The sequence below is a fragment of the Bufo gargarizans genome, chromosome 2 (assembly GCF_014858855.1).
Source record: "Bufo gargarizans isolate SCDJY-AF-19 chromosome 2, ASM1485885v1, whole genome shotgun sequence".
Taxonomy (NCBI): Eukaryota; Metazoa; Chordata; class Amphibia; order Anura; family Bufonidae; genus Bufo; species Bufo gargarizans.
In genome coordinates, this window is record NC_058081.1 from 215,601,606 (window position 1) to 215,617,925 (window position 16,320).

A 16,320-nucleotide genomic window follows, 5' to 3' on the forward strand; every position below is an offset into this window, starting at 1 on the left:
GGATGGCAGGCTTTTGAGTGTCCTTGCAAAGAAAGGTGGCTATATTGGTCACTGATTTGTTTTTGTTTTGTTTTTGAATTTCAGAAATGTATATTTGTGAATGTTGAGATGTTATATTGGTTTCACTGGTAAAAATAAATAATTGAAATGGGTATATATTAGTTTTTTGTTAAGTTGCCTAATAATTATGCACAGTAATAGTCACCTGCACACACAGATATCCCCCTAAAATAGCTAAAACTAAAAACAAACTAAAAACTACTTCCAAAAATATTCAGCTTTGATATTAATGAGTTTTTTGGGTCCATTGAGAACATGGTGGTTGTTCAATAATAAAATTAATCCTCAAAAATACAACTTGCCTAATAATTCTGCACTCCCTGTATATCTGGGTAGTTGAAGTCCGCCATAATAATGACCTCATGATTTGCAGCCTCATCTATTTCATTTAGTAGCAGATTTTCTGTGGATTCTGGTATATTAGGTGGTTTATAATAAACTCCTATTATTTTATTATTGTTTTTTCCTCTATGTATTTCTACCCACAGTGACTCCACATGTTCATGTCCCTCACTTATATCTTCCCGGAGTGTGGGCTTTAAACAGGACTTTACATAAAGGCAGACCCCTCCCCTTCTCAGTTTTTTAGGATACTTTCTAAACAGACGGTAAGCCTGTAAGGCTCGTCTGCTGTACAGCCTTCCCGCAGGCTGTTCCATCGTAGAATTCCAGGAATCGGACTTACAAAAACGTGCTGGATTCTGGCATTAGTATACATACAATTTAGAAGTTTTGGGATATTTTTTACTCTACATAATAATTATTATGATTATGATAGATGGATAGATAGATAATGGATGGATGGATGGAAAGATAGATAGATAGATAGATAGATAGATAGATAGACAGATAATAGGTAGATTATAGATTAGATAGATGGAAAAACTGATAATGTGAAATGTGAAATTCAAGTGGTTTCCTGGAACTGCTGCTTGTAACCTTTAATCTACCGGTGGGGGCAGCAACACGTGGTGAAGTAATACATCTTTACCGGACATGGAACAATAACAATTCTATTCGGCTTTAAACCCTGGATATATATCACTGTATTATCTCAAATAGAGCAATAAAAGTAAAGTGGGTGACCTTTCAGTGATCACCGTTATTTAGAACATTTGTACCCTGTAAATCTTACCTAATCTGGATTTATGTAGATTGTAGGTTCACCTTTTACACAATTACATAGAGCAGCGTGAAAGAACAGTTTAACAGCATACTATTTTATTCTTTTTCCTTTGCGTGGATTTCCATATTCTGAATATTAGCTCTCTGGGCTCCAGTGACGAGTCCCAGCGAGCAGCCGCGCGTCAAGATGATGGCAACCAGATACCTCCACTTGTTCTACTCCTGCTCCAGAAATGCCATGGCTCACTGCTCTTATCAGCCATGTCAGATTTCTATGGCCATTGGCAATCACTGATGTAGAAGAAGCTGCTATGGATTCCTTGCCTGCACATTAAAGGTATTGTGTGATTTAAATAAAAAAATAAAAAAAATACAGACATCAACGGGGGAAAAGGCTGATTAAGAAGTAAGCTGTACCTACCTAGCGATCTAGTGCTGTGTTTACCTGACTGCAGCTGTGACAACACTTGACCGCTGCAGCCAATCACTGGCTTGTTCAGCGTACCGCTGAGGTCAGTGATTTACTGCAGCAGTCACATGTCAATGGATGAGTAAATAAAACCCAGCCAGAAGAACCAGAATAGTGGCACTGGATTTGCTAGGTAAGTACATTAACGTATTTATTGCAGCCTATTACCCAATATTGTCATGTTTCTTACTGAAACCAGACAAAGCTTTTAAGGTACCCTGAATGGCTATTTATCCCTGTAATATTGACTCTATTCTTGACTCCTGACCTTGTTTTTGTTCCCCAATTATGTACTCCTGGCTTGCTATTTGGTTTTACAGCCTGGGCCCTTCTTCTCCTGGTACTGACTTCTGGCCAGTGTCCTGACTATGGTTCTGTCTAAGGGCTCTTCCGACATAGAGTTCTGTCGTCAGGGCTCTATGCCGGAAGAATCCTGATCAGTTTTATCCTAATGCATTTTGAATGGAGTGAAATCCATTCAGGAAGCATCAGGATGTCTTCAGTTCAGGACCGGAACGTTTTTTGGCCGGAGAAAATACTGCAGCATGCTGCGCTTTTTGCTCCGGCAAAAAATCCTGAACACTTGCCGCAAGGCCGGATCAGGAATTAATGCCCATTGAAAGGCATTAATCCGGATCCGGCCTTAAGCTAAACGTCGTACAGGCGCATTGCCGGATCCGACGTTTAGCTTTTTCTGAATGGTTACCATGGCTGCCGGGACGCTAAAGTCCTGGCAGCCATGGTAAAGTGTAGTGGGGAGCGGGGGAGCAGTATACTTACCATCCGCGCGGCTCCCGGGGCACTTCAGAGTGACGTCAGGGCACCCCACGCGCATGGATGACGTGATCGCATGGCACGTCATCCATGCACATGGGGCGCTCTGACGTCATTCTGGAGCGCCCCGGGAGCCGCACGGACTGTAAGTATACCGCTCCCTCGCTCCCCACTACTACTATGGCAACCAGGACTTTAATAGCGTCCTGGCTGCCATAGTAACACTGAACGCATTTTGAAGACGGATCCGTCTTCAAATGCTTTTAGTTCACTTGCGTTTTTCTGGATCCGGCGTGTAATTCCGGCAAGTGGAGTACACGCCGGATCCGGACAACGCAAGTGTGAAAGAGGCCTTATCTGGTTTCCTATATCCTGATTGCTATTGCATATGCGACCCCTGGCTATATTCTGGACTTTGCTATAGATTCTTCACTAATGTCTATCCACTGGGAATCAGTCGGTATATACCGAAGACCTATCCCAACACCCCTACAGATCAGCTTTTTGCAGAGGAGGTCTGATCTATAGGGGTGCTGGGAGTCAGACCACCACCCTATCAGATATTGATGACCTGCCCTGAGGATAGGTCAGTATGGACCAGCTGCACAACCCCTTTACTTCTCTAGTGAGAAAGGTAACAATAAAAAATAATTCTTAAGCCACTATTTAAATGTTCTGTTGGCATTTGCCCTGGGGTTTCAGTCAGCATTTCAGGCACTTACTGTATGATGGCAAGAACAACATATATTGGAACTTGAGATGAGCGAAGTGACTTCAGATGGTACATCCAAAGTCGTCTCGCAAAAAAATTTCTTACAATGCTGTACGGAGATCCTTCTCTGTACAGCATTAGAATGTACTGCCTCCGATGAGGCAAAGTCCGTTATTCACGAAGTCGCGAGCAACTTCATTGAATAACTTTGGTAATTGATTATTACAGTGAAAAACCTTGGAACCGAAGCCGAGTTATACTCAGTTCCAAGATTAGAAGTAGTTTTTCATTGTAATAATCAATTACTGAAGTTATTCAACAAAGTCTTGCATGACTTTGTGAATAACTGACTTTAGCTCATTGGAGCCCGTACATTCTAATACTGTACAGAGATGGATCTCCGTAAGTATTATTTCGAAGCTTTGAATGAAGTGACTTTGGATTAAGCATCCGAAGCTCGCTTTGGTCAACTGTAATTGGAATCTATGATGGAGTCCATTAAAGTCAATGTGGCCTATCAGGATCTGAAATCTTGAAAACAGACCTGGAAATGGAAGCCATGATGCTAGTGTGAACAGAGCATCATAGTGTGAGGGAGCAACACAATTCAACTGACCCCTTATGCCTCAGTCAGTGTTTGGTCAGTGATTGTGAACCAAAACCAGAAGCGTCTCTAAACACAGAACAGGGGCAGATCTTTCCCTTATACCTTATGTCTGTGGAGGCTCCAGTCCTGGTTTTGGCTCACAATCACCGATGGAAATCACTGACCAAAACACTAACGTGTGAATGAGGCTTAAACCCTGCCTGTCCAAAGCCGGTGCGCCTCTACACTTGTACATAGCAATAAGCCTTTTAGATGCCTACCCTAAATTAAATCAACGCCTCTCTTAAGTATCATAGAGACGGAGATATTTTTTCAACAGACCACACACCAATTTTAAATGTACCCCATTCGCTATCTTCCTAAATAAGAAGTATATATGTTTTCTCCTGTCACGTCAAGGCTTATTTTAACACGTTCATGAGGTCAGCTTTTTTTTAGCTTACACTTATAGTGCATTATGGGTTATTATAATCATTGCCTGCATTCAGCTTCCCGTCATTAGCGGTACATCAGTGTCGAAGCAGAAAAGAAACATTAACATTTTTAGTGCTTCCTGGGCTGTCGTCACTGTGGTGCTTAGCTTATCCCTCCATTATTAGTACATGAAGTATATGGGTAGATATCTTTAGCTTTCACTTCATGTGACCTTGATAACCCCAGGGAAATACAGAAGCCAGAGGTGATAATCTGATTGCTGGAAAATTGACAGCAGATAAACTTAACTGAGTTCAACTTTCCTAAATCGACATACCCCCTCACTGCCAGAGGGGACTGTGTAAGTGAATGTCTGATCTCCTTCCCCTCCTGGGAGCCTAACTATTCCTGTGAAGTAATAGTAAATGTAAGTGCTTCATTAAATGGACGGCAACATTGGAAAATTATCTTTGATTTCTTACTTATGCATGTTTTATTTGGTAAGTAAACCTCAGGCAATTGTCTGCTCGGCTTACGCGTCTTAAATTTTTCTACGCCTGCTTCTGATCATTATGTTCCCTGGCTTGTTGGTCAGGACAAATACTGATTTTTTTTTACTTTTTGCTCTGTCTCTAAAATTAGAAGAAGGAAGATGCAGGAAGATGTAAAGATGCAGAGGAGCTTCATCTCTAGTAGACTGGATTGTTAAAGCATTAGTAAAGCTGGACTACTATACGTCCTATGCAGAATCACATACAGCACATTGATATTGCATGAAGAAGTGTGCCAAATCACATAGTCAGCTCTACTGCATGTATGTAAACCATATACAATGCAGTTTTCTGAACTTAAAAATGAACACCTTGGGGGCAATTTTTATGCTTTTAATTTACGCATTTTGGGCTAAAAATCATTGTTTCAATAAGTAACTTTATGTTTTATCATGTTGCTGTTCAGCCGCTCAGGTCAAGCCCTTAACTCTGAACTCCTGACTGTTCATAAACATTCATTATAGCTAAATTCTTACCAAACTGGCAACGATGTGGCTTAAAGGGGTTGTTTCACTTTAGCAAGTGGCATTTATCATGTAGAGAAAGTTAATACAAGCCACTTACTAATGTATTGTGATTCTCCATATTGCTTCCTTTGCTGGCTGGATTCATTTTTCCATCACATTATACACTGCTCGTTTCCATTGTTATGACCAACCTGCAATCCAGCAGTGGTGGTCGTGAGTGCACATTGAAAGACAAAGCACCGGCCTCTCTTGTGGCCGTGATTGTGGAAGAGCACATGGTTAGTGGTTGTAATAATGGAAACAAGCAGTGTATAATGTGATGGAAAAATGAATCCAGCCATCAAAGTAAGCAATATGGACAATCACAGTACATTTGCAAGTGCCTTGTATTAACTTTCTCTACATAATAAATGCTACTTGCTGAAGTGACAAAACCCCTTTAACTGAGTGTTTATGAGCTGTCAGGATTTCAGAGATAAAAGTTATAAATCCAGCCTTGAGAGCAGCGACGTAAGGCTACATTCACACAACAGTTGAAAAATGGCCATGTGATGGCCAAATATGTCCTATTAGCATTCATAATACTGTGAACCACTAAAGGAGGCATTAATAATACTAAGAAGCACTAATGGGGGCATCAATAATACTGGGGGGCACTAATGGAGTATTAATCATACTGGTGGCACTATGGACGGATTTTGTGTGAGCACTGTGGGAGACATTATGTATACAGAGGGCACTGCAGGGCTTAGGATTCAAAAAGCCAATTGAAATAATTAGATTATTTTATTTTTTTACATATGATAAACAGCCATTAAAAACATCCAGAGTGACAGAAAGTGGCTGCAAAAATTGTTGAAAAATGGCCATGAAAAAATGACATTATGTCATGTGAATGTGGCCTAATGGTTCAGTGTAAACATACTGCAGATAGGCTGAAACCTAACCCTGTAGGACAAAAACAGATGAAAATTTTAATAAAGATCAATTATAGGCTAACTTCATAATGCATCTTTATAGAAGTCAGAACTTTGTCTTTCTCAAACATAGCTTAATTATCTCCTGTTTATCCATACTGTTTAATTACAGATTTCTAGTGAAATACTATAAATATGTATTATGATATGATAAAGTCATGTTCAATGCTTTAATGCAACTTTAAGATGAGCAAAATCCTGAAAGCAATTCTTAGTTTGCATCAATAAATTCTTACAATAAAACAGGTAAAATAATTTCTAATAATGGTGTGTGTGTGTGTAACAAGTGGGAGAATAATAAATCATGATTTCTGAAGGTATTATTCCCAACACTGCAACTCTACAAGGCTTTGCAAGTCTACTAGGTTTTTGCGGTATATTAATTTTATCTGTTTTGTTCCTCTGCCGCATTTTGCAATGAATATCCTATTCTTCTGGGGGATAAGGAAAGTATACATTTTACTCTATTTTCATGCAAATGTTATCTAAACCTCTTGTGTTCAAGTATCCTAAGAAGAAAAAAGGATTCCCTGCTTGATGCTCTTATATATCAAGCCTAAGCTAAACAGCACCTTGCTTCCAATAATAGTACTGGATAACATGACTGATTCAATAGAAAAACAGAAAAATCTTTAAAGCACTAAAATATAATGATAATAATAAGAGATGAGCGAATCGAAGCTGACGAAGTGGAATTCGATCCGAATTTAAGGAAAACTTCAATTCGGAACAAATTCCTTGCGCTTTGTGGTGACGAATCGCAATTTTCCTAAAATAGCGGCTACACGTGTGAGGACTGAAGATATGGGGCAAGGAACTCTGGGAAGGCAAGATCACCCATATTGACATGCCTGCATACAGTTAGGGTCCATTCACACGTCCTGTTTTTTTTCATCCTGAAAAACGGTCCGTTTTTTGCAGATCCGTTGTTCCTGAAAATGTTTCCGTATGTCATCCGTATGTCATCCGTTTTTTGCGGATCCGCAAAAAACGGAAACATGTATACATTTCAATAATCAAATAAAGTTGTTTGGATTTCTTTGAAAAAAAATTGAAAAAAAAAAAAAAAATTTGTTATGTGTTTCCAGGAACGGAATCCACAAAAAACGGATGACATACGGAATGACATCCGAATGTCATCCGTTTTTTGCGGATCCATTGACTTTGTATTGTACCAGGATCCGATTTTTCAGGACAAGAATAGGACATGTTTTATATTTAAACGGACATGCGGAACGGAACAACGGAAACGGACAGCACACATTGTGCTGTCCGATTTTTTCCAGGACCCATTGAAAATGAATGGGTCCAGATCTGGTCCTGATCTGTTCCTGAAAAAACGGAACAGATCAGGAAAGAAAAAACGGACGTGTGAATGGACCCTTAATCGGCAGCCAGCCAGTCCTGTGATGTGACAGCCCTATAAATACAGCAGCCATTTTTGATTCTGCCATTTTCCAGCGTTCAGAGTGCAGGGACTGACGATTGAATGTGCTAAGGATAGCTATTGGAAAGACCTCTATGTTTAAAAAAAAACTGGGAAAAAAAAGTGCAGGGAAAGGATAGGGAAGAATTATTTCACAGCATCTTAGTGCAGAGAGAGATGTCAGAAGGCGCTAGGAACATTGATAGGAAAGTGATTTACAAGTTCAGGGAATGATTATTTGGGGATCCAAATAGTCATTAGACAGCTCTGTCATTCCAGATTTTTGTTATTGGGCTGCAAGTCTTATGTTGGAAAGCCTTTAGTGGCTTATATCTTAGTATCTTATTCAGTACGACAATAAAAATATATATGCATTTCACTTCTGCAGTTATTTCTGTTGAAAGCATATAGGGGCGTATTACAGAACAACAAAAAAAATATATACGCACTAAACTGTTACAGTTATTTCTGGTCAAAGCATATAGGGGCGTATTACAGTAAAAAAAAATATATATATATATATATACGCACTGCACTGTTGCAGTTATTTCTGGTGACAGCGTATAGGGGCGTATTTCAGTAAAATAAGAAAAATATATACGCACTGCACTGTTGGAGTTATTTCTGGTGAAAGCGTATAGGGGCGTATTACATTAAAAAAAGAAATATATATTCTCATTGCATTTCTGCAGTTATTTCTAGTGAAAGCGTATAGGGGCGTATTTCAGTAAAATAAGAAAAATATATACGCACTGTACTGTTGCAGTTATTTATGTTCAAAGCATATACGGGCGTATTTCAGTAAAAAAAGACAAATATATATGCACTGCACTGTTGCAGTTATTTGTGGTGAAAGCGTATAGGGGTGTATTTCAGTAAAATAAGAGAAATATATACGCACTACACTACTTAATTGTTTTCTGGTTAAAGCCTATAGTGGCCTATTTCATTCCAACAAGAAATATATATTTTCAGGTCAATTCTGCAGTTATTTCTGGTAAAAGCGTATAGGGGCGTATTTCATAAAAACTGCACTGTTGCAGTTATTTCTGTTAAAAGTGTATAGGGGCGTATTACACTAAAAAAAATACATATATATACACTGCACTGTTGCAGTTATTTCTGGTGAAAGCGTATAGGGGTGTATTTCAGTAAACTAAGAAAAATATATATACATTATTGGATATATATATACGTGGTTAGATATATATACACGGTTAGATGTGTTAAAAGCGTTTAGTGGCCTATTTCAGTACAAACAGAAAAATAAATTCTCAGTTCATGTTGATGGTTATATGTGTTGAAAGCATAGCTGGGATTCAGCAGGGGGGCAGCAGTGGGAGGTCAGGTGCCAAACGTGTCCGGGGTAGAGCACCTACTTCGCAGCAGCCTACCTGCCCGGGAAGTAGTGGTGCAGAGTTTCATGGAAGTAGCGGATGTAGCAGCCAGTCGGTGCTGCAGTTATATGTCTTATTTTGTATTTTAGTATAAACAGAAAAATACATTCTCAGTTCACATCGGCAGTGGTTAGATGTGTTGAAAGCGTTTAGTGGTCTATTTCAGTAAAAACAGAAAAATGCATTCTCAGTTTACGTCGGCGGCGGTTATATGTGTTGAAAGCGTTTAGTGGCCTATTTCAGCACAAACAGAAAAAATGCATTCTCAGTTTACATTGGTGGCTGTTAGATGTGTTGGTGGTTATATGTATTGAAAGCATGGCTGTGATTCAGCAGGGTGGCAGCAGTGGGAGGTTGGGAGTCAAATGTGCCCGGGGTAGAGCACCTGCTTCGCAGCTGTCTACCTACCCGGGAAGTAGCAGGGGTTCATGGAAGTAGCGGCGGTAGCAGTCAGTCAGTGCGGCGTTAATATGTGGTAAAATCTTTATTGAAATATTTTGGTCGAAAAACAAAATTTATTCAGCAGTCAGTGCTGGGGTTATATCCGGTTAAATCTCCATTAAGTCTCCATGATAAATCTGCAGCGTGGGGGCCCCATGTGGCTTCTACACACTTTCAAAATAATCCTTTAGCAAAGCGAATAGATGCCAGATGACCAGAGCGCTCCATGACCTTCCCAGGAGCTGCTGTCGGGAAAAAACAGCGTTAAGCTCTGCAGTTATATGCAGTAAAATCTTATTTGAATTATTTCGGCGGACAAAAAATCTTGAATTCAGCATTAAGCGCTGCATTTATATGCGGTAAAATCTTTTTATAATTATTGTGGTGGGAAGAAAATCTTGTATTCTGCATTAAGCGCTGCACTTATATGCGGTAAAATCTTTTTGGAATTATTTAGTTGGAAAAAAAATCTTGTATTCTGCATTAAGCACTGCGCTTATATGCGTTAAAATCTTTTTTTAATTATTTTGGTGGAAATACTAATTTCCACCTCCTCCATTAACTTCCTCATCTCTTCATTAGCATCGAGCACACTAACTTTACACCGCCCCCAGCTATATACTGTATATAAGTGGTGCAAGCACCACCTAGGGGCGAATAAGGGTAAATGACACTGCCAGCCTGTTAAAGGGAATTACAGCATGATACCACAACACATTTGATATGACATTTAGCAAGAGTTTAAAGTGCCCACATATAGCACATAGTGGGACACTGCATTTAGATGAATCAGGCGTGGATCAGCCAGGATTTCCACACACCAATGCCTGATGCATCAGACAAGATCATCCATGGTGCCACACCAACAATTTGACAAAAGAGATCGGTTTCTTCTGGCTACCTGCCTCAGCTACTCTTCTGATGCTACTACCCGTCTGATGCCACACATCTGATGCCAAGTGCTCCTTCTTTCACCCACCATCTTGAGCGGGTACTGGTATTGCCACCCATCTCCACAGAATGTCATCTTGCCACTCTGTGGCCTCCTGATGCTGCCGCCACCTCCAGGCTCTGTCATTGTGCCACTCTGTGGCCTACTCATGCTGTTGCCACCTGCAGACTTTGTCATTGTGCCGCTCTGTTGCCTCCTCCTGATGCTGCTGCTGCCACCTCCAGACTCTGTTATTGTGCCTCTCTGTGGTTTCCTCATACTGCTGCCACCTCCAGACCCTGTCATTGGGCCACTCTGTGGTCTCCTCATGCTGCTTTCACCTTACCATTATGTCATAGGTTCACTCTGTGGACTTCTCATGCTGTTCCCACCCTCCCCACTTCATGACTGGTCGACTATTTTGGCTTTCGGCTTGGCTGACATCATCATTTATTTGACACTTCTTCTGATCTGTCAGAAAGAAGGAAAAACTAGACGCACAACGGATCCTGTCAGTGTAGCAGCTGTGAGGCCTGTATGGTCCAATCAGAATTGGCTTATGATTTGGTAGCCAAAAGCAGGAGTGGGTAGAAAACACAGAAGACATGCAAGTATTCCATTCACGTGTCATCTCTGTTTTAGATCCACTCCTTTTTTTTTTTGCCTTTAGCAATACTGATGGAGTATTGAGCAAATGCTGACCGAGTGAATTCGTATGCTCCACAGACAGGATCCGTTTTTTCTGGGTAATTCTGACGGATCAGAGAATAGGGAAAATTAATCAGTGACGTCAACACAAACTTACTGCTGACACCCTCTGCACTCTGTTGGGGGGGGCTCTACTTGTATACTCGTTTAATAGAACATGCTCTGTAGACATCTATGTGGAATTAGCTGACGCTAACATTGACCTATAAGGCTGAGTTGATACTTGAGTTATTTGGTCAGTTTTGGCCCTGTAACTGCCCAAATAAGTGAAGTGTGCAGTGATTCTAAGAGCGACGCCTGTCATCTGCATGTCATACGGACTCACAGTATTATTTCACTACCCCAGCAGACTCCTATGTGTGTTACTGCAAGGCACAGTGTTCTACACCACTATAAAGGCTCTCTGCAGCCAGGAAATAACAGTTTTTTAACGTAATTTGCCGCAAATTTATTCGTATCAAACCAAATTTTTCCCGAAAAATTTGGCAAATCGGCGATTCTATATTTTTTTTTAAGTCACTCATCTCTAATAATAATAAAATACAAATCCAACAAAAAATAACTTTAATGTTTGCTAGCGTGTGCTTAATATTTATAAGGGGGCCTATAAATATTGGGGGCACTATAATACTGCTGGGACAATGTAAGTACTGGAGACACAACAGAGGTGCACTATAATACTGGGTACACTACAGGGGGCATTACTCCTACTAGGGGCACTACAGACATATTATATAACATTATAACTACCGGGGCACTACTGTATAAGGGACATTACACTTACTGGGCACTGTATGGAGAACTAGGAGCATTACACTTAATAGGGGCATTATACCCACTGGAAGAACTACACAGGGCCATTATATCTATTGAGAGCATTACAGGGGGCATTATAACTCCTGTGGCACTACAGATGGGCATTATAGCTATTGGGTGTGGGGGCATTAAACTACTAGGGACACTATATGTATCTTAACAGATTTGCACTGACAATATAATTAACATCTATCACACAGAAGGGCCAAAAAACATGTGCTCCGGGTACATGCCCCAAAATATAACACCAAAGACTAGCAACAACCGGAGATATACAAATAAATAAATCTTTATTATCACAGGATTTTAAAAACACACATAAAAAATAACAATCTCAGGTTGTCATAGAAAACATGGGGCAAAATCCAATTGTGATATTGTTGTACTGTGATCGATGTGGCTGTGATAGGATTGATATGTTTACTTTACAAGCACTTTACTATATAAAATTATGTGTATAGTTCCTATATACATGCTGTCTACTAAGAATGGAATACCTTTGTAAGTGTTGACCCACGTGACTTGCTAGGGCACTTTGCCCCATGTTTTCTATGACCACCTGAGATAGATTTTTTTTTATGTGTGTTTTTTTAAAATCATGTGACAATAAAGATTTATTTATTTGTATATCTCGGGTTGTTGCTATTCTTTGGTGTTATACAGACAATATAATGCCAATTATGTAGTACCAAAGACCTAATAATTATTATTTGCTTCTGTCTAATAATTATTGGCACACCTATAGGTGACCTATGGTGACCTTAAAGAGGACCTGTCACCACTCCTGACATGCCTGTTTTAATAGTTTCATGTATTCCCCATGTAGTAACAATTCTGGAGCATCTATTCTTATGTCTGTATGTTGTGCCATTCCTTTATAATTCCTGCTAGAAGTTATGAATGAACAGTGATCAGTCTGCAGTAAGGGTACAGAGGGGTGGTAACCAGTTAGGGGTGTGGCTCTGCGCAGTCTCACTCTACCCAATCAGTGCTGCCATTTTCAGAATGTACAGGTACACACCCAACTTGTTACCAGCCCTCTGTACCCTTACTGCAGACTGCTAGTAATTCAATTATAACTTCTAGTAGAAATAATAAAGGAATGGCACAACATAGAGCCATAAGAATAGATGCTCCAGAATTGTTATTACATGGGGGATGCATGAAGCTATTAAAACATACATGTCAGGAGCGGTGACAGGTCCGCTTTAAAGGGGTTTCCTACAATGATATTCTAAAAGTTGTGTCTAGTATAGCAAATACTATATGGCATATTACTATATTGCATCTCACATTTACTTGAAAAGGGCTGATCTGCAATACAGGATGTGAAAAAATGTCACTCTTTCTGCGAAAACTAAATCCAATTTTTTTAATTTGAGACCAACTATTGTTTTCTCCATAATACAAATTAAATCATAAATGATCTTAACAGCAACTCTGAGTAACCGAGGGACTGTGTGATTCATTTCTTCATACACAGTTACCTGTGCCACATATACCTGGTAATGTTTGGGTGGGGGTGGTTTCAACACTGCAGGATCCATAGGATGCCTGTTTAATGTTACTGGCATTAGAAGAGTCTCTGCAAAAAGTGTCTGAAATTAAAAAAGGTCTTGGCAATGTGAGTCATTTATCAGGGAAAACATCTATCCTCTTTCTAATGGCATATATTTGAAAAAATAAATAAGTTTTAACATATAATTATTTCCATCACAAACACACCAACCAAGTAGCCCAACATACTTGACTAAATTATACTGTGCAATGATCTGAACGGGCAGCAGTATAGTGAAGTGTCAGTCATCAAAACATAAAATCCATTGGGTAATATGCAGCCTACCTATGTTCTAGATGTTGACCTCTTTATAAAATAAATCTTTTATTCAGATTTTGTCTTTAGGCATCTCTACATTAGTTACTGGGAGCGATTATTGGTGTGCTGCATAGTCCATGTCTGTAGCTCACCAGATTTTATGAGTTTACTGGCTACAATTCTGAAGGTCTAACAATGTCATCTTTGGCACATGATATAATGTTCCAGTTATTTTAAACACTTGACTTTCTTAACTGTTTCCTGCCATTTATTAGATGATCCTGGACTCTTCATTTTCCATATGAATACTGAAAATGATGAACTATTAGGCTGATTTAAAGGCTATGGACTCTTTTGCACTGAAATGAAAATTGAGCAACGTTCTAAATACAGACTTTATAAAAACTCACCCAGCTAGCTGTCCTGCTGAATCTGACATATATGTGACAGAACACTGCTAGCTGTGGCAGCTTTTCCTGCTTCCCGACTTTCTCTCATATATATGTAGATATTGGGGAAAGCGTACACTGCAATCAGCAGTGGAAGGGGCTAAGCTATATGTTGTCTTTTAAAATAAAAAGAAGAGATCCCTTGTGGAGTGTAGAAGAGCAAAGCAGTCCATGGAGATTTAGTGAAGATAGCAGCATCCTGGACACACAGGGAGAGAATTATCATTTATCAAATGCCACATGTTGCTTGATAAATTAGTTTTATCCTTAAACCTAACACTTTTGTCTAGAAAAACTACTCCACTTTTCCTACTCCGGCCTCTTCCTGGAGTCAGATTGCAACTTTGTAAAAAGTCTCAGTGATAAATCTGGAGTAAAACTCATTCACATAGCTAATTAAACACACTCTCCTACCCATATTTTAAAACTGGAGTGAGTGGTGTAAAATGCAAAAAGGGGCAATTTTTCTTGTGCAAGTAAGTCCAAAAAGTCGCAAAAGACCCAATTTGCAAGAATTCTGGAGTGAAGTCATGATAAATCACGGCCACAGAATTTACACCCAGCATGTATTACTGAAAGGGACATATCCACGTGAAAAAAATCTTAAACTAGGAGCAAGTTCCACATTATATATTACGGTGTCTGACAAGGTTACTACTGACTATTTTTTATTTACTGTCATACAACTAGAGAAGGATTTCTTAGAAATGGGCATTAACACTGAAATGCCAAAAAATAGGAAGGGATGCAATTCAATTCAACTGGTATTCAATGAACAACTAGTAACATGTGAAACATTTTTAAGGTCAAGCAGCAAATGTATTTCCTAATATTTTGAAGATTACTGACAAGTATTTCTATTGCATATTCATAGTTGTTCTTATATCATACAAGTCATTTCATTAAATACATAACGTTGTCTTACCGCATTACTGCAGGGAATGTCTTTCACTTTCAGCCATGCAAGATCTAAAGTGCCTTCACCCTTGTAGCAAGATTGTAGTCTTTCTTTAATTCTATCATTGATTTGTTTAAGCGCAAACACACACAAGGCAGACTCATCCAGTGACTTTGTTCGCCTCTTCTGACCCTTAGAGAAGATGGTAAATAGAACATCATCACCAGGTTTGATTCCTAAAGACTTTGCAAGAATTGATCCAGCTTTGGACAAGTAAGCAGCCTGAAGAAGTCTGTACTCCACGCCATTTTTCTCACATCCAATTGGAACCTCAACATATGAATTAAAAGCTGTGTCCTCCTTGCACAAACGTACTAATTTTGATGTGTAGACCTGCTCCTTTGTACCGGAACCAGGTGGTAACGTCATCTCTGGTTGAAGTGTCAAGAAGTAAACAAAGTTTGCACTACTAAAGCCATATATGTAGTAAATATCAAAATCTGGAATAACATTAAAAGTATCTGAAGGTATTTTTATCATTGATGCAACAAATTCATCATGGAACACATATGCAAACATTCCATCAGCTTCAGAGTTCCTGGTGAGTTTTCTGCTCGAAATGGTAGGAAAGTATTCTGGTTTCCCATCAACAGATGTGGCAATAAACAATTTATCATCTAAATTGTTGTTTGAAACAATAACTCCAAAAACAGAGCCACTCTCATTAACCCCTGAAAGGTAATGTTCTTTTTTATGGAATGGCTCACCAAGTTTAAAGAGGTCCTCCAATCTGAGAAGCTTGCAGATACCCTGATAAAGGCTTCCACAGGCTATCAACCTATTTTCTTTATTGTCAATTAGCAGCATTTTGTTTACATTATTAGTATATACCAACGGTTCATTGCAAGGCTGGACTATCCTAGGAGGATAACACTTTGGGTTGTCTTCATCTGGTCCAGTCTGGTGGGTCAGTAAGACCTTTAAGTCTTCAGAAAGTTTGTAGATTCTGTTAATAGCTCCTATGTAAATGTGTCCAGTTCTTTCATCAACTACCAAGTGATTGAAAGTCCAGTCAGCTTGTTCCGTATAGAAAGTGGTAAAATTTATCTTTGTCTTTTGGGAGATAGCTGACACGGTGGCTAATAACATGCAAACCCAGCTCCATCTCACAGATGCCATATTTGTAGCCAAATTGTTTTATGATCTTCAATATAATATGTCTGCTCCCTTTGGTCCTGTCAAGAAATAAGAACACAGGTCAATACACAGGCCAATACTGATT

General features: G+C 39.3%; 1 protein-coding gene across 1 annotated transcript in view; it reads right to left on the bottom strand.

Annotated features, from left to right (window-relative positions):
* PLXNA4 (plexin A4) overlaps positions 1–16,320 on the bottom strand; it is a 756,456-nt gene that overhangs the window by 635,186 nt on the left and 104,950 nt on the right. Inside the window, exon 2 of the mRNA XM_044279996.1 lies at positions 15,066–16,273. Coding sequence (XP_044135931.1) covers positions 15,066–16,217 — 1,152 coding nt within the window. The 5' untranslated portion in view covers positions 16,218–16,273. The remainder of the gene's footprint in view (positions 1–15,065; positions 16,274–16,320) is intronic.